The sequence below is a fragment of the Mustela nigripes genome, chromosome 4 (genome assembly GCF_022355385.1).
Source record: "Mustela nigripes isolate SB6536 chromosome 4, MUSNIG.SB6536, whole genome shotgun sequence".
In the NCBI taxonomy this organism is placed as follows: domain Eukaryota; kingdom Metazoa; phylum Chordata; class Mammalia; order Carnivora; family Mustelidae; genus Mustela; species Mustela nigripes.
The window spans coordinates 104439125-104461009 of NC_081560.1; the positions used below are offsets into that span (position 1 = coordinate 104439125).

At 40.2% G+C, this 21885-nt stretch overlaps 1 protein-coding gene across 9 annotated transcripts in view; it reads right to left on the reverse strand.

Moving 5' to 3' along the window:
• Nucleotides 1–21885, reverse strand: part of SUGCT (succinyl-CoA:glutarate-CoA transferase) — an 840768-nt gene that overhangs the window by 290530 nt on the left and 528353 nt on the right. For 2 of the 9 annotated variants that reach the window (XM_059397234.1, XM_059397221.1), the window contains one exon: nt 9259–9733. The exons of 6 other annotated variants lie outside the window; for them this stretch is intronic. In XM_059397234.1, coding sequence (XP_059253217.1) covers nt 9689–9733 — 45 coding nt within the window. In that variant the 3' untranslated portion in view covers nt 9259–9688. Of the gene's footprint in view, nt 1–9258; nt 9734–21885 lie in introns of those variants that run through there. One more of the 9 variants, XM_059397232.1, reaches the window with a different exon arrangement.

Sequence of the window (21885 nt, forward strand, 5' to 3'; positions counted from 1 at the left end):
TTTTTTCTTTCTTCCTTTTTGAACCTCTTTTTATCCCCTTTCTCCCCACTCATGATTTTGGATCTCTTCTAATTTGGTTAAAGCATATTTTCCTGGGGTTGTTGCCACCCTTTTAGTATTTTACTTGCCCCTTCATTTACTCTTATCTGGACAAAATGACAAGACGGAAAAATTCAACACAAAAAAAAGAACAAGAGGCAGTACCGAAGGCTAGGGACCTAATCAATACAGACATCGGTAATATGTCAGATCTAGAGTTCAGAATGACAATTCTCAAGGTTCTAGCCGGGCTCGAAAAAGGCATGGAAGATATTAGAGAAACCCTCTCGAGAGATATAAAAGCCCTTTCTGGAGAAATAAAAGAACTAAAATCTAACCAAGGTGAAATCAAAAAAGCTATTAATGAGGTGCAATCAAAAATGGAGGCTCTCACTGCTAGGATAAATGAGGCAGAAGAAAGAATTAGTGATATAGAAGACCAAATGACAGAGAATAAAGAAGCTGAGCAAAAGAGGGACAAACAGCTACTGGACCACGAGGGGAGAATTCGAGAGATAAGTGACACCATAAGACGAAACAACATTAGAATAATTGGGATTCCAGAAGAAGAAGAAAGTGAGAGGGGAGCAGAAGGTATACTGGAGAGAATTATTGGGGAGAATTTCCCCAATATGGCAAAGGGAACGAGCATCAAAATTCAGGAGGTTCAGAGAACGCCCCTCATAATCAATAAGAATAGGCCCACACCCCGTCACCTAATAGTAAAATTTACAAGTCTCAATGACAAAGAGAAAATCCTGAAAGCAGCCCGGGAAAAGAAGTCTGTAACATACAATGGTAAAAATATTAGATTGGCAGCTGACTTATCCACAGAGACCTGGCAGGCCAGAAAGAGCTGGCATGATATTTTCAGAGCACTAAACGAGAAAAACATGCAGCCAAGAATACTATATCCAGCGAGGCTATCATTGAAAATAGAAGGAGAGATTAAAAGCTTCCAGGACAAACAACAACTGAAAGAATTTGCAAATACCAAACCAGCTCTACAGGAAATATTGAAAGGGGTCCTCTAAGCAAAGAGAGAGCCTACAAGTGGTAGATCAGAAAGGAACAGAGACCATATACAGTAACAGTCACCTTACAGGCAATACAATGGCACTAAATTCATATCTCTCAATACTTACCCTGAATGTGAATGGGCTAAATGCCCCTGTCAAAAGACACAGGGTATCAGAATGGATAAAAAAACAAAACCCATCTATATGTTGCCTCCAAGAAACACATTTTAAGCCCGAAGACACCTCCAGATTTAAAGTGAAGGGGTGGAAAAGAATTTACCATGCTAATGGACATCAGAAGAAAGCAGGAGTGGCAATCCTTATATCAGATCAATTAGATTTTAAGCCAAAGACTATAATAAGAGATGAGGAAGGACACTATATCATACTCAAAGGGTCTGTCCAACAAGAAGATTTAACAATTTTAAATATCTATGCCCCCAATGTGGGAGCAGCCAACTATATAAACCAATTAATAACAAAATCAAAGAAACACATCAACAATAATACAACAATAGTAGGGGACTTTAACACTCCCCTCACTGAAATGGACAGGTCATCCAAGCAAAAGATCAGCAAGGAAATAAAGGCCTTAAACGACACACTGGACCAGATGGACATCACAGATATATTCAGAACATTTCATCCCAAAGCAACAGAATACACATTCTTCTCTAGTGCACATGGAACATTCTCCTGAATAGATCACATCCTCGGTCCTAAATCAGGACTCAACCGGTATCAAAAGATTGGGATCATTCCCTGCATATTTTCAGACCACAATGCTCTAAAGCTAGAACTCAACCACAAAAGGAAGTTTGGAAAGAACCCAAATACATGGAGACTAAACAGTATCCTTCTAAAGAATGAATGGGTCAACCGGGAAATTAAAGAAGAATTGAAAAAAATCATGGAAACAAATGATAATGAAAATACAACGGTTCAAAATCTGTGGGACACAACAAAGGCAGTCCTGAGAGGAAAATATATAGCGGTACAAGCCTTTCTCAAGAAACAAGAAAGGTCTCAGGTACACAACCTAACCCTACACCTAAAGGAGCTGGAGAAAGAACAAGAAAGAAACCCTAAGCCCAGCAGGAGAAGAGAAATCATAAAGATCAGAGCAGAAATCAATGAAATAGAAACCAAAAAAACAATAGAACAAATCAACGAAACTAGGAGCTGGTTCTTTGAAAGAATTAATAAAATTGATAAACCCCTGGCCCGACTTATCAAAAAGAAAAGAGAAAGGACCCAAATAAATAAAATCATGAATGAAAGAGGAGAGATCACAACTAACACCAAAGAAATACAAACTATTATAAGAACATACTATGAGCAACTCTACGGCAATAAATTTGACAATCTGGAAGAAATGGATGCATTCCTAGAAACATATAAACTACCACAACTGAGCCAGGAAGAAATAGAAAGCCTGAACAGACCCATAACCAGTAAGGAGATTGAAACAGTCATTAAAAATCTCCAAACAAACAAAAGCCCAGGGCCAGACGGCTTCCCGGGGGAATTCTACCAAACATTTAAAGAAGAACTAATTCCTATTCTCCTGAAACTGTTCCAAAAAATAGAAATGGAAGGAAAACTTCCAAACTCATTTTATGAAGCCAGCATCACCTTGATCCCAAAACCAGACAAGGATCCCACCAAAAAAGAGAGCTATAGACCGATATCCTTGATGAACACAGATGCGAAAATACTCAACAAAATACTAGCCAATAGGATTCAACAGTACATTAAAAAGATTATTCACCACGACCAAGTGGGATTTATTCCAGGGCTGCAAGGTTGGTTCAACATCCGCAAATCAGTCAATGTGATACAACACATCAATAAAAGAAAGAACAAGAACCATATGATACTCTCAATAGATGCTGAAAAAGCATTTGACAAAGTACAACATCCCTTCCTGATCAAAACTCTTCAAAGTGTAGGGATAGAGGGCACATACCTCAATATCATCAAAGCCATCTATGAAAAACCCACAGCAATTATCATTCTCAATGGAGAAAAACTGAAAGCTTTTCCGCTAAGGTCAGGAACACGGCAGGGATGTCCATTATCACCACTGCTATTCAACATCGTACTAGAGGTCCTAGCCTCAGCAATCAGACAACAAAAGGAAATTAAAGGCATCCAAATCGGCAAAGAAGAAGTCAAATTATCACTCTTCGCAGATGATATGATACTATATGTGGAAAACCCAAAAGACTCCACTCCAAAACTGCTAGAACTTATACAGGAATTCAGTAAAGTGTCAGGATATAAAATCAATGCACAGAAATCAGTTGCATTTCTCTACACCAACAGCAAGACAGAAGAAAGAGATATTAAGGAGTCAATCCCATTTACAATTGCATCCAAAACCATAAGATACCTAGGAATAAACCTAACCAAAGAGGCACAGAATCTATACTCAGAAAACTATAAAGTACTCATGAAAGAAATTGAGGAAGACACAAAGAAATGGAAAAATGTTCCATGCTCCTGGATTGGAAGAATAAATATTGTGAAAATGTCTATGCTACCTAAAGCAATCTACACATTTAATGCAATTCCTATCAAAGTACCATCCATCTTTTTCAAAGAAATGGAACAAATAATGCTAAAATTTATATGGAACCAGAAAAGACCTCGAATAGCCAAAGGGATATTGAAAAAGAAAGCCAACGTTGGTGGCATCACAATTCCGGACTTCAAGCTCTATTACAAAGCTGTCATCATCAAGACAGCATGGTACTGGCACAAAAACAGACACATAGATCAATGGAACAGAATAGAGAGCCCAGAAATAGACCCTCAAATCTATGGTCAACTAATCTTCGACAAAGCAGGAAAGAATGTCCAATGGAAAAAAGACAGCCTTTTCAATAAATGGTGCTGGGAAAATTGGACAGCCACATGCAGAAAAATGAAATTGGACCATTTCCTTACACCACACACAAAAATAGACTCAAAATGGATGAAGGACCTCAATGTACGAAAGGAATCCATCAAAATCCTTGAGGAGAACACGGGCAGCAACCTCTTCGACCTCTGCCGCAGCAACATCTTCCTAGGAACAACGCAAAAGGCAAGGGAAGCAAGGGAAAAAATGAACTACTGGGATTTCATCAAGATCAAAAGCTTTTGCACAGCAAAGGAAACAGTTAACAAAATCAAAAGACAACTGACAGAATGGGAGAAGATATTTGCAAACGACATATCAGATAAAGGACTAGTGTCCAGAATCTATAAAGAACTTAGCAAACTCAACACCCAAAGAACAAATAATCCAATCAAGAAATGGGCAGAGGACATGAACAGACATTTCTGCAAAGAAGACATCCAGATGGCGAACAGACACATGAAAAAGTGCTCCATATCACTCGGCATCAGGGAAATACAAATCAAAACCACAATGAGATATCACCTCACACCAGTCAGAATGGCTAAAATCAACAAGTCAGGAAATGACAGATGCTGGCGAGGATGCGGAGAAAGGGGAACCCTCCTACACTGTTGGTGGGAATGCAAGCTGGTGCAGCCACTCTGGAAAACAGCATGGAGGTTCCTCAAAATGTTGAAAATAGAACTGCCCTATGACCCAGCAATTGCACTATTGGGTATTTACCCTAAAGATACAAATGTAGTGATCCAAAGGGGCACATGCACCCGAATGTTTATAGCAGCAATGTCCACAATAGCCAAACTATGGAAAGAACCTAGATGTCCATCAACAGATGAATGGATCAAGAAGATGTGGTATATATACACAATGGAATACTATGCAGCCATCAAAAGAAATGAAATCTTGCCATTTGCAACAACATGGAGGGAACTAGAGCGTATCATGCTTAGCGAAATAAGTCAAGCGGAGAAAGACAACTATCATATGATCTCCCTGATATGAGGAAGTGGTGATGCAACATGGAGGCTTAAGTGGGTAGAAGAAGAATAAATGAAACAAGATGGGATTGGGAGGGAGACAAACCATAAGTGACTCTTAATCTCACAAAACAAACTGAGGGTTGCCGGGGGGAGGGGGTTTGGGAGAAGGGGTTGGGATTATGGACATTGGGGAGGGCATGTGATTTGGTGAGTGCTGTGAAGTGTGTAAACCTGGTGATTCACAGACCTGTACCCCTGGGGATAAAAATATATGTTTATAAAAAATAAAAAAATTAAAAAAAAAAAAGAATCAAAAGTGAAAACTCTTGAGGCAACTGGGTGGCTCAGTAGATTAAGCAACTGCCTTCAGCTTAGGTCATGATCTCGGGGTCCTGGGATCAAGACCCACATCAAGCTCCCTGTGTAGGGGGGAGCCTGCTTCTTCCTCTCACTCTCCCACTCCCCCTGCTCCCACTTTCTCTCACTCTCTCTCCTGCTCTCTGTCAAATAAATAAATAAATTCTTTAAAAGAAAAAGTGAAAACTTTGTGGACAACTTTCAAAGCTGAATTGGAAGTAATATAGCAAAAAAAAAATTATATAAAGTATGACAAGTCTACTGGTGGGAAATATCATCATTCTTTTGACACAGGGCCCAATTTCTTCATTTAAGATTTTGTTTTTCTTCAAAACCAAATGTTTTAATCCAATAAAGTCAAGTCACAATACTCTCGGGGATTTTCCTCCTCTTCTTTCACCTGTACCCCACATTGGCTAAAATCATTCAAATATCTTTGACTTGTTACTCTCCAAAATACTCTAAAATTCATCTATTAAAGTTACACATCAAGTCAATGTCTGCAATACTGGTCTACCTCATGACTATTAATGAAAGGAAAGGGAGAAAAGCATCTCTCCTTTCTGAAAGATGAGACTATGGCGTCTATAAGTGCCAATGCCCAAGAAGAAGAGAGCTGATTGGAGTAAAGGTAGGTTGCCAACATTGACTTTAAAACCAATCATTAAGGACATCTGGTGGTTCAGTCACTTGAGTGTCTGCCTTCGGCTCAGGTCATGATTCGGGGTCCTGGAATCAAGCCTGTTGTCAGGCTCCCTGCTCAGTAGGGAAACTGCTTCTTCCTCTACCTCTGACTCTACCCCTCTCCCCATTCGTGTTCACTCTCGCTTTCTCTCTCTTTCTCAAAATAAATAAATTAAATACTTTTTAAAAATTAGAATACAAGAAGCCTGGCAGTATCTCCAACATATGGGTTCCTACAGAAGCCAACATTCTCGTAGGCCTTTATAAATAACAGAAATTCACCTCTGAAAGGATGTGTGGAAGGCATCCCCAAAAGCTACCTAACCAATGTGGGCTTCCCATGGTATCCCTGGCCAGAATGGGAGGGGTGGTGGAGGTAGCAGAGGTTGGGGGGATGGGGGGGGGTCTGCCTCCACCTGCCACCACCATAGAGAGAAAACTCGCCATCTCTGGAACACAGTTTAGCATTGGATGGCTCCATTTCCAAGGGTGTCCATCTTTTGTGAAGATGTCTAAGTTCAGACCACTGATCCTAATTATGCCTCCCAGAAGACAGACATGGCAACAGAAAGCATGTAAGATTTAAAAACACAAGAATCAGACTTCAATTCTGATGTCGTCCCCATTAGGTTGAGACCAAATCATTTAGACTCCAAGCCTCAGTTTCTCCATCTGCAAAACACTGATAAAATAGCTACCTAGAAAGACTATGAAGATCCAATGACATAATGATGTAAAGTGCTTTATAAACTGTAAGTCACTATACAATGAATACATGACATGAACTCAACAATCACTTCTTACTATCTATTTGACAGACCCTAACTTATTTAAAAATAGCTACCGAGTGCCACCAAGGGTTTTTTTGTTTTGTTTTTGTTTTGGCGTGGAGGGGAGGGAAGCAGATTTCAAAACAGAATAAATCAAGACATATTACTATGCTAGCCCTCTCTTCCTAAGTGCTCCAGCTTGTTAATGAAGTTATTGGCTCATTATAGTTCTGAAAGAGCATATGCCTACCACTTCAATAATCCCCCTGGTCACAGCAGAGGTCTGGTTAGATTCTGAAGTATTTTGGTAGGAAAGCTAAAGCATTTCCTGTTGGATTAGACTTGGAGAGTGAGAGAAAGAGTCAAGTGTGGTTTCAAGATTTCCGGCCTGGGCAGCGGAAGCATGGAGCCACCATACTTCAAGAAAGAGGAAGAAGACTTTGGGTAGAACAGGTCTAGTGGGAAGATCAATTAAGTTTGAGATGTTTATTAGACATCTAAGAGGAAATGTCAAGTAATACTCTAACGAAATAGGAACAAAAAGACCAAAAGGTGGCATATAATGTTGAAACCAGTTCAAGAGTCCTTTGAAAATAATTCTTGGGATGTTAGCTTTTAACAGGCCTAGAAAACAACTGGTCAAAATTAAAACACGGAAATCAGTGGAACTCTCCAAGAATGGCTCTAGCAAAAGAACAAAATGGATTACAAGCAATACAGAATGTGATTACAGAGCAGAGGTATAATAAAGTAGAAATACATTTGTTGTCTTAAGTATATAAAAGGCAGAAAAAAAGGGAAGAAAAATATTATTTGAGATAATCTACAGAATAATTATGAAAAACCTGAAGCATGACATGATTTTCAAAAATTGGTAAAATGTAAGAAATAAGAATTTACTTGGCTTTTTTTTTTTTTAAGTAGCACAGGAGGCTTATCACTGAAAGGAAGAATGTACAGTCATTGTTTTCCACTAGAGATATGTATGTAGTTATTGGTTTTCAATATTCAGAATCACCTTACAGGCAATGGTCTAAAGTAAACAAAATTTCTGAGATATTTTGATTTAAATCTTCTCACATTTGAAAACTTAACTCTTCAGCACCACTAAGGGTTATTTTTATATACAGTATCCTTAGTAAGGATCCACAGTGACTTGTTTTAAGTAACTAAGTTTCCTTTTTCCTTGAAAAGGTCAGTATTCACTGACCTATTATTTCTTCCCTATTATTATTAAATAATGATTTTTTGAAAAGAAATCCAACAAGCTAAATTTATATCAGCACTTTACTGGACCTCTGAGCTCTTTTACTGTGAGAATCAAAACTTCTTCTTTTAAAAATATGTCAAAAGCACGCATTTCATGGGCAAACTTCAGATAGCATAAAAGTATAAAGCTTCAAGCCCAACAGAAACCGTGGAGGAGATCTTATTCAAAGCCTGGGACTAGATGGCCTCCCCATGCTTTCATCTACCCTTGATCATCCAAGAGCATTCATTAAGCCCCTGGATGACAAAGGTGTTCAGCTAGACATTAAAATGGTGCTCATCCACCTTTCAAAGATATAACCCCAGTCTTTAGAATGAGTCCTTCCAAATGGTAAGAAGTAGAGGCAAATGTCTTTGGCATGTTTTTTCTCAGACATTAAACAAGAAGTAAAACAAAGGTGAAAAATGAAGTATGAGTTCAAAATAAAAGACATAATACTCACTTGCCTTATAGCTTGGTACGAAAAACAGTCATAACTATTCCTGACCTTTAATCCACTAAGAATATCCTTTTCATATGTGAACTGGAAACTTTATTGAGTATCTGGATTCATTTATATGCAAATGGAAAAAATCTAGACATTGCCAGGACAACCAAACTTAAGCAAATAAATATCCTGATAAATATGCTGTCCTCAAGGCCACACCATTTGGAATGGAACGCCTCGTAAGGTTTAAGCTCTGCTCAGGGCGCAAGGTAGAAAAGGGGGTCACACCCCACTTCTACAGAAGAGCCTTGCTCAGGGACCCTTAGCCCACTGCCACCTTCTGGTTCTTCCCTCTTCCTACTAATCCCACAGTTACATAGTCCATCACACGCTGGAAATGGACTACTTATTCCCAAAATACTTTTCTTTTTCTCCGAAGATAACTAGATTCCTTCATTAACCAGTTCTTGGATCTCACACAAATCACCTGAACCTCAGCTTTGATATTCTTAATTTTATCGTACGTAGTTCTTGGGTTTCTTTGAGGGGGGGAAGGAAGATCATATATATAAATACGTAAACGTATTGTGTAGTGTCTGATACATCGTAGGCATTCAGTAAGTATTATTATATTTTTGACATTTTAGATAGTCATCCCGGAATCAAAGTATACAAAAGAGGCCTTGGAGGGAAAGGAACTATTCCTGTTTCCAAGAGTTAACTAAGTGCATTAATTAAGTCCTAATGATGTATTAAACATTTTAAATGGTGGGTGACTTTCAAGACTGAGAGCAGACTCATGTATACAACAACAACAATAACAATTTGATTTACTTTCTGTGCAAAGAAGAGGACTCATGCTTCACATTTGAAAGGTTTTCACAGACAACGAATAGGGTAAAGCCGAAGCAGGAAGAAAGATTTTTTAAATTTTTAAAATAAAGCATATACTTGTCCTTACTATCTACAGCAAACAGAAAACTGTTTGTATTTGCTCCAGTTAACATTTGCCTGTTCCCTAACAATCAAGGAGCCACAGAGCCTGCCCTCCCATCCCTAAGGAACCTCAGAGGTCCTGTCTTCTCCCCCACCTTTCCTTTGAACAGATGGGAAGTCAAAGCTAGGTGAAGTTCGTGCCGCAGACAGGCATCAGGTAGCTGTTCTGTATCAGGCTCTGCGACTATTGGGATCTGGACTCAACAAGGTCACCAAGACCTTTTGATTTTCTGCCTTATTATCTTCTTATTTTCATGAGAGCAACCAGCGAATGTCTTCCCACCTAAGAATTAAAGGGCATAAATTAAAATATGACAATAGATCATCCCATTTGTGATTCTGGCATTGGCAAATTCTGGAAAAATGGATTCCTGGATCATTGGGGCAGTGCAGAAATATTTTTGTTTCAATCTCTCTTATAAAAAATGATCAGGGGTTGGTTAATTTATATTGCACTGTCTTGCATCTGTAGAAGAGGGATGAGGAGGAGGAAGAAATGCAACAACATCTCTGATGGCTGAGGGGCCTGTGGTACCTGAGACCCAGGTGTCTCTCGACACTCTGCAGGTAGTTATGAATCTGACTGGATTAACTTGCTGGGGGATTCAGGATTTGGTAGAGAATCAGAGTGAGTTTTTAAATGAGCTCTGTCATTTTCCTCTTTTTCTTCTTTCTGATATTGGGGGAAAACATTCCAGTGAGTTCTGAATTCAAGATTTCCATATTTTTAATACACTGTGATAGGACATTTTTACTGCTTCAAATATAATAATAGCACAGGTACCGTTAAGCTCTGTCACCTTTCCTTAACTAAACATCCCCTATAAAAATGATGGCCATATAAATCAGTGTTTCTCAGAACATGGTCCTCCAACTCTAAGATGCTGCAAGAAATAAAGATGCCACAGAGAAATAAACACATTTTAGGATCATCTCCTCTTAGAGACTGATGAGTATGCTGGGCTGGCAAAGTCCCTAGAAAGCCCAGCAGAGAAGAAGCCCCGTTGTGCTGTACAGGCAAGCCAGTGGGTCCCAAACTAATGTACAACAGCCCATGCTATCAGCAGAGCACCTAGTAACATCCTGCGAACTGCCATTGTAAACCAACTGGAGAAGCAGGCTGTTAGCCACATGGGAGTGTGTTGTCTTCTCGAATGCGGAACTCAATGAAATGAGAAGAATGCAAGAAAAAATGAAGCAACATCCCTCAGAGTCAACAGGATAATGTAGTGGGTTTTGAAACAAGCACTGCCTTGGGCTTGTTTATGGTTCTTTATTTATCATTTTCCCCCTTCCCAGAACTAGTCCCTGAAGGAAACTTTAGGCTTTCAGAGAACAAGGACTATAAAAAAAAAAAAAATCAATCAATCAATCAATCAATCTTGAGCATATGAATAAGCACAGATAAAACCTTCTAAACCCAACAGGAACAACCTAAAAATTAATAGAAATCAAAAGTGTAAGCTTCAGCCTTCACTGCTGTGCTGTTTAGAAAGGCTGGGTGCACAGTCAGACGGGAAGGGAACACACAAGCGGCTGTGATCTCCGTCTGTCAAATAAATAAATAAAATCTTTAAAAATGTATATAAAGTTCTATTTTAAAAAATTATTAAAAAATACTTAATGCATCGAAAGTGGGGAAGGAGCTACGTCACTAAGTCATTGTATATACTCTTTGTCTCTCCCCACTGTCCCTCTCTCCCCTTCCTCTATCTCAGCTCTGGAAAATAGTCATGACTGAGGCTAAGTGAATTCTGACTCCCCACACAATCCGAGAATAAACTATCCAAACACGGTTTCTAAGTGCCCAACATCAATGTAGCAGTGTGGATCATTCTGGCATTTTCAGGCCGTGCCCCGCACTGGCTACTCTAGCCTCACTCACGGTGTTCCCCTCAGCCCACTTCTAACAGCCCGCTCTCTGACTTTCAGAGCCTGTGACAGCTTACTAAAAGTATTCATTGCACTGGGCTCCCAGGATTGAATCTGTGGCTTTAAAATTCAAAGTACACTTGTGAAATGCAAGTGTAAGTTCATTTCTAATAACCGTAATAATGTTAACTAATCTGATTCAAATGCTACCATACTCCAGGAACTACAGTAAGAGCTTTAGATAGGTTTTTCTCTTTTAATCTTCATGGCCACCCTGTGAGATAGAATTATCCCCACTGTAGAGATAAGAAACCCAAGGCACAGAGAGTTTAGGTCAACTTCGCAAGGTTGCACAGCTACCAAGGGATAGAGATAATGCTTCCGTGTAGACAGGCTGACTCCAGATCCTGTCCTCTGACTCCTGATACCTTGCTGCCTCTCATTAGTAAAAGAAAAGCTTCACTTCTGCTTGGCTATCAGTGCAGGTAAAAACAAAAGTATAATGCAGAGATGTCCTGATTTTTCTTGCTCACCTGGTGGTTGAGCGTGGGCTCTGGAGCATGATAGCCTCAGTTCAGAGCCCCACTCTGCCTCTTAACCAGCTGTGTGTCTGGGAGCAAGTGAATAACCTCAGGTCCTTCATCTGTAATGTAAGGATAACTAGAATTTATTGAGCACTTATCTATGCCATGCATTCCAAGCACTTTGCAATATTAAAATACTTAATTCTAGGGACGCCTGGGTGGCTCAGTTGGTTAAGCAGCTGCCTTCGGCTCAGGTCATGATCCCAGCGTCCTGGGATCGAGTCCCACACGGGCTCCTTGCCCCGCAGGGAGCCTGCCTCTCCCTCTGACTCTGCCTGCCACTCTGCCTGTGCTCTCTCTCTCTCTCTGACAAATAAATAAATAAAATCTTTAAAAATAAATAAAATAAAATACTTAATTCTACAAAGTAGGTAGTCATTATATTTAATGATTAAATGTTTTAATGCAGGTAAAGAACTTTGAACAATGCCTGATAAGGTGTATCAGTAAATGTCAGCTATCAGACATGATGCACATTCCCTCCAATTTTGCAACACATCACTATGACATCAATCATCATCCTAACAGCATCACAGGGATGCTGCTACAAGTCCGTGGCATGTGATTTTTAAAGGGGGGGTTAGTCTAGTTCCAGCAGTACTTTCCTGTAATGCAAATGTATAAAATATTAACAACAACAAGAGACTAAGGAGTCAGCTCTGTGACAGTGGTTTAAAAGCAGCAGCCCTCCGCACCTGGGTGGCTCCAGTCCCCTAAAGCCTCTGCCTTCAGCTCAGGTCATGAACCCAGGGTCATGGGATCGAGCCCTCCCACCCCATTGGGATCCCCGCTCCGCAGGGAACCTGCTTCTTTCTCTGCCTTTGCACCTCTCTCTCTGTCTTTCTGTCTCTCGTGAATAAATAAATAAAGTCTTTTAAAAACATAAAAATATCCGATCAGAAAACATAAAATAAATAATAAATAGATAAATAAATAACATATAAATATTTTATGTATTTATATATTTAAATATTTTTTAAAATAAATAAATAAAAAATAAATAAAGTCTTTTAAAAACATAAAAATATCCGATCAGAAAATGAACTTTACTATTTATTAGCTATGTGACCTCGGGCAAGTGGTTACTTTACTCAATTTCCTCACTTCTAAAATGAAGATTAAAAACAATGTTTGCCTTCTAGGATTGTGATACTTAAACACAATAATATAGATAAGGTACTTAGAGAAAGGCTGGGCAGATAATCCAAAAAATCAGCTCTATATAGTAGCAATACAATTCTGCTACCTAACTCGGTATATCGCGTAATTTTGTTTCCCTCACAGAAGCATTGCCCCAAGAGAAACACTGGAGCACCTGTGATGTAGGGTGCTCAACAAAAACCAGCGCTCTAGGTGAAGACCCAAGAAATCCATTTCCTAAAGTTTGCACAAGGACACCTAGGATGTTGGCGTCCTCTTGGTGATCATCTCGCCATTGGCAACCTAACATAGGAAACTTCTTAGGGTGTTATTTTTAAGTCATTACCAACCATCAGGATATGGGGACATAAATGGCATTCTAAAGAAAATGGGGGGCACCTGGGTTGCTTGATCAGTTAAGCGTCTGCCTTTGGCCCAGGGTCCTGGGATAGAGGCCCGCATTGGGCTCCCTGCTCAGTGGAGAGACTGCTTCTCCCTGTTTGTGCTCTCTCTCTCTGTGTCAAATAAATTAATAAAATCATGTTTAAAAACACTAAAAAATAGAAAAAAACTGAATTTACAGATGTTAACTTGTCCTACTTGAACAGGAGAATAACTGTTTACAGATTCACGACCTAATTGCCTTTTCATTTTCTGTGTTGGAAAAGGAACTGCACCTCAAAGAATATGGTCATTCTGGAGTTTTGTTACTAAATCTTACGTATCCTGACTATAAAAATGGATGCGAGAGCCAGGAAATGTACAGCAAGTACACATGAAAGTGCCCACTTGTACTAGTCACAGTGGGAAGTCGAGCCTCATGTGCTGAAACCAACCATGCTCAGGAGAAATGTCTGAAATGATTGTCCTTCCCCAAAGTCTACCTTTCCCAGCCTCCCCAGACTCCCCAGACTCCCCAGCCTGGGTTCTGGCTCTGAGGATGAGTGTCGATTCAGAGGGGGAACTCTGACTTGCATTCCGTGGCCTTGAGAATTACCATAATTAATCGTAAACTGACTTGGGGCAACATGGAGGCTCAAGGCTAGAATCTGAAGTCATGAGCATGAATAAATCTCCTTGGAGCAAAGTAGAGCCACATATAACAAGCTGTTAAAAAATCAGGATTATTGTTCAAACCTGCACTCTAACCCCAAGAGCAGTCCAGAATCATGGGGATTTTCTGGTCTCTTCTAAGAATGCCCCATTTCCAAACACTCAATTTGGGGTTTGTATTTTCCAGAAGGGACCAGATGAGGTGTAAGCTGACCCATGTTTTTCTTACCCATTCACAGTTAAATGTCTGGCTCATTGGGGAGCTAGATCTCTTCTAACAAAATGTTGAACTAGATATTTTTTTCCTTATGTATGTATCTATTTATTATGTTAATATGCCTTCCTCAACAAAATTTATGAGATAACTAGTAAAAAAACAAATTCTAAAAATCGGGCCCAAGAAAAATAAGACCCAAGCTAAAGATCACAGGTGAATATAATTGGATCACAGTTCAATTTTAAGTTTCCTGATGGTCAGACCAAATAAAGAAAAGGTCTCTAAAATGAAGGTAAAGGGACTGAAGATATGCAGCCAGATTTAAATGATTACTTCAGAATTACAGGTCAGACTATTTCAACGAATGTCTATCTACTAAAAACTCACAGATGCACGCTAGGAAAATGTTTCCTTCACTCGTGTCTCTTTCAGAGGAATATCCTGCAGCCCTTCCCAGGAGAAAGGCCTCTAGACTCTAGAAGGAAGGTCTCTACAAACTTCAGTTTTTAAACTATGGTCAAGGTTCCTATTTTAATCCAAGGAAATGTATTATGACCAAGTGATGGCCCTTCTATTCCACTAATGCATTCTCGTTTTTGCTAAAAGTGAAACAAAAACAAAGCAAAACGACAAGCCTCCCAGTTTCGACATGTGGACTCACCAGCAATTGAGAAAGAGATCAGGTCTCCTTCGCAGGTCCTATGTACTATGCACAGCAAAAACTCAGTAAAAGGGCTGGATCAAATTAGCCCCAATTCCTCAGGTAGAATTATAAGCCACAGCCATTGTTCTCATGCGATTTATTAAGGATTTTAAGTGCAATTTTAGAAGTACTCATATATAAATAAACCAAAGCTAAGAAAGTTTATAAAAGACAAAAATCAGGAAGGAAGAAGGGAAGTAATTTAACACGCAGTGGGAAACTACCCCAAATATACCATCCGGGTCTCTGGTACACATGTATATTATCTCATTAAATCCCCCAGAATAATCCTATCTGGTAGATGCTACCACCATCATTGTTTTCAAATGAAGAAACCAAGGCTCAAAGAGATTAAAAAATTCACTCAAGATCACAGAGCCAACAGGAGTATTCTCGCCATAAATACACAGTTGCGAAACTCGTGTTATTCCCAATATACATCAGAAGAACTCTCTCATAGGAGGGCACGTGATAGGAGGCCCATTTGCTAAGTGTGGAAACTGAAAAATAAAAAGTCAAGCTTTCTTTCTAGTGTATGTGAGAGCCAGAACTAGAACTTGGAACTTTTCTACTAGATCACAGTCTGTACGATCTTAAAGACAAGAAATCTGGAAGAGCAGTTTCATTGATAGAAAGTCCATGACATTCTGAAGACAGAGCTTAAGTTAATAAATAAAAATAATGTATTTTTCTCTTTCTATTTTTTTTCACCCAGTTTGGCTCATTGGTAAGTAGATTTTGTAAGCTCATTTGTGAATTCAACTATTGTACTAGAAGTACAAAGGGATATAATTGAGATAAACTAAAAACATAATAAATGGACTAAAAATATACCATTTTCACAGGGGAAACCACAATTTTCTAGGCTGTGTTCCCTGGAGCTAGAGAATATACTTCTAATGAGCTTTGAGTAATCACATAAATTGAAAACCTAACCTTGTAATGCCTGATAGTGATCTAAACTACTTAGCTATGTTTTGTATTATACCACAAAACAGTGGTTTGTTCATGAAATGTAACAAAATATCTTGTGTTACTCATACTTTGGCCTTAGGCTTACATGTGTTGAAACCATAATCCCCAACGTATTTCAGAGTATGTTTGGACAACCAAAGTTACTCTATGAAAATGACCCAAAAGGAAAACCCTATTCCATTAAAAACATAAATTGCTAAGAGTTAAATGTTTAAGTATTGCCTAGAGTGTATAAAGAAGATTTAAAATCTAGTGCTCATTTTCCCACTTAAAATAAAACAAAACAAAAAAATATAAAAAGGGACATTCAGGAACCATACAGGAAAGTTGTAAATTAGCTATATCCTGATCTACTTCATATCTGTTGCATTATGTCATGCAGAAGGAACCAGATACTACAGCCCAACAAAGAAAAGGGCCGTTTGATACCCAGAGTTTCAGACGCAGAAAGAGGCTACCCTGGTAGGTAAACATAGACTTGTCAAGAGTACTGTCAAGGCGATGTCAGGGGTTCCCACTAGACGTCACAGTTTGGAGAAGCTCAAGCCCGAATACCTGAAGCCGATCTTGGGAATGCTTAGAGACACCATTTAGTCTGAAAATTCTCCAAAAACTATGGTAGTTAAGACTGTAAGCGGTAGGATCAGATGGAAACTACATTGGAATACCAATTCTGTCATTCACTAGGTCCACGATTCTAGGAAAATCCCTTTACCTTCTTCTTTCACAGGGTTGGGAGGATTAAATGAGATGGTATCTGTAAAATACTTAGCAAATCTACCGGCACCTGGTGAGTACTAACAAGTTTAACTACAGTTATTATCGTTATTTATTATTGTTACTTTATGAATAATCATTGGGCCCTGAGTACCTAATACAGTGCCCCAAAATATTAAGGAATAAATAAATGTCTGCTACATAAATTGAGCTTTGGGGCTAGTGGTTGGATATATTACGTTGACCCATTTAATTATAAAGGAAAACTTCTAAGAACCAGTGTTCAAACTCTGGGAAATATTGGTCATCAAATAAGACTGGAAAAAATAAGTTAAACAAAATCAGTATTTTCTTTCCTGCAGAACTTCTCAGAGCCTTTAATGAGACCAGGTGAATTATGACTCACCCAAAGAGACAGAAGATGCAGCCTGCAGTGCTTCTTAAATTCACTGTTCCGTTTCCTCGTCTATAAAATATAAGATTTTACCACATGATCTCTAAATTCCTTCCCTCCTCACTAAGAGGTTAGAATTCTAGCCATTTTTCAGAACTAGTTATGCATATGAATAGAGATTGAAATGAATGTTGATCCCCCGAGATCAGAACAAATTAGATCTTTTTCCATCTTCCCACTGCAAAGCCCACCCGAAAAGAATTGAATCTTTGATGCTTTATCACATACATAACTTAATCCCAGCTTTAACTTGCACAGATCAATTTCATCAAGATTTAAGTCATTTCTGATTTAATATGACTTTTTGAGAACATGCATTAGATGCGAAAGCTCCGGGGCTCCATAATGAGGACTCAATCACGTAGGGGCACATTTTTTTTAAAACTTACTTTTAAATAGGTTTCTCATCAAAATAAAATGTGACTCAAATGCACATGCTCGACAACATTTAATATTTAAAAAGCAGGTAATAGGGGTGCCTGGGTGGCTCAGTGGGTTAAAGCCTCTGCCTTTGGCTCAGGTCATGATCTCAGGGTCCTGGAATCGAGCCCCGCATAGGGAATCTCTGCTCAGCGGGGAGCCTGCTTCCTCTCCTCTCTCTCTGCCTGCCTCTCTGCCTTCTTGTGATCTCTGTCTGTCAAATAAATGAATAAAATCTTAAAAAAATATATAAAAAGCAGGTAATGAAATTGTTACCTAACTCGATTAAGTGAAAGAGGCATGTGAGACATTTCAGTTTTGCTTCTCTCCCCGTCTACACAGACTTCTTGGACACTCACACTGATTCCCACTACCTGGGTGAGCCACATTCCCCTCTCTTTCCTGCTACTTAGGCCATACCCTTACAGGCGGTCACCTCAAATTCAACATGCCCCAAGTTGAACGGCTCACTCAGGTTCCACCAAATCTTTTTCTACCCAGCCTGGTATCATCCACCAGCCAAGCTGCCTTCTTTCCTCCATCTTCCTCACCCGGGTCCAACTGTTAAGCAAAGTCTGGTGAAACCTTTTCCCATGAGCTCCACTCTCATTTGTTTTTCTTGTATACTCCAACGGTTTCTTAAATAGCCTCCTGTTGATAATCTAATGTTTCCCCACCCTCTATCCATGCTCTACCTTCCTGAGATAGTTCCACAATGAAAAGCATTCTTTCTGCCTCCTTGTTATAAACTTTCCATGTGTCCCCATCGCCGGCTGTACGATCCAATCTGCTCAGCGTGCTGGAGCTCTTTCTTTCTTAAGACCTATTTATGCTGCAAGTGTAAAAGCCCCCCTTGTAGACCACGCATCTTGAAAGTCTTAGGTGTTTTTTCTTTCTCTCCTAGTGCTCAACACCTGCCAGCAGATTGCCTGCTATAGAGTGAGTGCCCGTTCATGTTTGTTAAATGACTCAAGAAATCATGCACGGTGTGTGTGCCTGGGTGGCTCAGTGGGTTAAGTCTCTGCCTTCAGCTTAGGTCATGATCTCGGGGTCCTGGGATTGAGCCCTGCATCAGGCTCTCTGCTCAGCAGGGAGCCTGCTTCCCCCCTCTCTCTCTGCCTGCCTCTCTGCCTACTTGTGATCTCTCTGTCACATAAATAAATAAAATCTTTAAAAAAAATAATGCACAGAACTCAAATACAATTTTAGGCCCTGATACTGGAATATTAATGTTTAGAAAGAGCTAAGTTAAACATAAGGGAAAGCATTCATATGGGCCAAAATCTACCACTCTCCCCCTAGTATGACATGCTAAGCAGAAAATGTAAGTTATTCTTCCCGTGATTCTATTTACTCTGAGCACAAAGACACACTTTGATGTACTGTGCCATTGAACTCAATGCCATTACAACATGATTAAAGCCACATTCAGCACAGGGAGGAAATGGTTGCGTACGAAGTTGACCAGGGTGGAACATAAAATAAGTTTTTGTTTGTTGGCTCAGATTAGACTTAAAATTACCCCTTAAAAACTCCAGTCTCTGTTTTCAGGACCATCATCTTGCACCAGCAAAGCATCCCCTCTGAGAAGAAAATCTGCCCCCAGTGTTAGCAAAAGCGTGAAATTCTCCTGCCAGGTGGGCAGCCGCATGTGTTGCTCTGCCCAGCAGAGGGCGCGCGGCCCCCAACACCTCGCCAGCCCGGTAGAACCCCGGTGATGTTGTTCCATAAACCCAAGCCTCCAAATCCGGGTCAGTGCCCTGACCTCCTGTCCTTGCCTGCTCCCTGGCGATCTGTTCTCTTCTCCCCACTCACAATGAGGTGTCAGTGATCTTGCAGCTCTCAGGCACACCGGGTTTGGAGCAAACGGGAGAGGGCAAAGAGGAGGCTGTTCACTTAGGAGTGTGATGACTTCTTGGAAAAGAAGACTTTAACTCACTCTTCCTTAGCAGGACAGCTACAAAAAAGCATCCTCGGCTGGTTGTAGCACACACTGATTCCTACCTGCTAAGGGTGAGAAAGGGAACAGAGAGGCGGTTTTTAAATTGCCCCTCCCCCCAACTTGAAAAAAGTATTTTCTGCTCTTGGGGATTTGGTTTAGATGGCTGAGGCATCAGAAGGGCAACACGTAGGTCATCAGGCTAGTAAAAGGCTGAGACAGGGGTAAACTCCTTTCCCTAAATAGGGAGTCACGTTTTAAGAGGCTTAACTAGTAGAAGAGGAGAAAAAATATCATATACTCTCAGATTCTAGAGACAGATGCTTCCGTCGTTATGAGTAAGGGCGCTGGTCTAGAAAGGCAAGATAAAAAATAAACTGAACAGGGGCACCTGGGTGGCTCAAAGGGTTAGGCCTCTGCCTTCAGCGCAGGTCATGGTCTCAGGGTCTTGGGATCAAGCCCCACATCAGGCTCTCTGCTCGGCAGGGAGGCTGTTTCTCCCTCTCTCTCTCTCTCTCTCTCTCTGTCAAATGAATAAATAAAATCTTTTTAAAAAATAAAAATTAGGGGCGCCTGGGTGGCTCAGTGGGTTAAGCTGCTGCCTTCGGCTCAGGTCATGATCACAGGGTCCTGGGATTGAGCCCCGTATCAGGCTCTCTGCTCAGCAGGGAGCCTGCTTCCTCTCCTCTCTCTCTGCCTGCCTCTCTGCCTACTTGTGATCTCTATCTGTCAAATAAATAAATAAATCTTTAAATAAATAAACTGAACAGATTTCAAGGAACTCACAAGGAACCCCACAGTGATTCCATTGAGGAGAACAAAGGGATATCTCAGTCCTTATGGGGAGATGGTTTGTCTGCTCTGTTAACACCAAAACCTGGTTGGGAGGGAGTACATAGCAAGGGCCTCTTGTTAATACGCAGAAAGAGTCTTCAAAAAATTGTCTTTTTCCTTCAAAGTACACTTCAGGCAGTCATGAGAGGTCTACAGAGAATTTTACCCCTTGCACCTGGCTCAGGAAGCAGGATGGGGAATGACTGTTGGAAGCCCACAGGCGCTCCTGACCGGGAACAGAGTGCAAAGCCGAGGAGAAGTGAAAGACAAGCTTGTTGTAGCTCATGGCAAGTCGTACTATGGGGTACGGTTTTTATCCCGATGCCAGAAGAAACCACTGCAGAGGTTTCTGCAGGGAGTGCCATGGTTAGATTTTCATGTTGGGAAGATCACTCTAGAAATAGAAGACAGTGGGCTGAGGTTATGCATATCAAATACGAAATGTTCAATTAAATTTCATGCTTGCTAATTCCGATGAGGCCTAGCAAGAGCATGCATTTATTTCCAAAAACCGGGACATACCCAGTAAGAATGGGGAGAGTCTTCCATTTCTAGCCTATCCTAGACCTGGGGCCCCGTTTTTGCAGACCACAAGGCCTAGAGCCAGCTGAACTCAGAATAAAATCTCAAGTGACCTACCTTGCAACACTACTTTCCAGTTAGAAAAGTAGTATTTATTAGACAGGAGCTTCGTTTAATTTCACAAATACTTACAGAGTTGCTAGTAGGTTAAACCACCATGCTGGACTCTGCTGGGAACTCTGAGATTAATAGAACGCAATCTCTGTCTTCCAGAAACTCATAGACTCCTTCACATCAAGTAGAGAGGAAAACACTTTTTTTATGGAGTATCTTAAAGCAAATAAACATACCAACGAAAATACTTTTGGTGCATTTGTATGCATGCATTCCTAAGTATCTAAGGCCTCTTAGTCTCTAACACCCAATTCTCCAAGTAAGGGCATTTAGTTTGAATTTAGAAAAATCAAATTTAAATCAATATTTTTTTTCCTATATTCTTAACTTGTATTTCTCCTACAAGCAAAGGCTGGATATTAAAAAAAAAAAAAAAAAAAAAAAAAAAGTGAACACCAAACTAGAGAATGACTGTAAGTGAAAAATGTACCTATTTCCTCTTAAAATTTATATTCCCAAACTCCGATGAGAGTCTTTTGTTCCCCAAGACCCATTTATGCTTAAAATGGCTATGCCAGCCCAACTGCTCCACAACCCCGCCATTCCTGCAAGTGGGAGAGAAGCAGCCACCCAGGGCCTTGGGGAGATCCCTGTCGTTTTCAGGAAGCGAGTGGGCAAATTCTAAGGACATCAGTTCTGTCAAAAAGGATGATGGGGCTACTATCAATAATGGCTAGTGTACGGTTGCTGACCCTAGAAGGGGGCAGAGTGCACCCAGAAGTGATTGACGTAGATGACAAAAAGAACTGAAGAGGTCAGAAAGGAAGGTTATTGGTTCTAGTATGTTCTCACGCAGGTGAGAGGACTTCCCACTGCTTCGGTAACTCTACT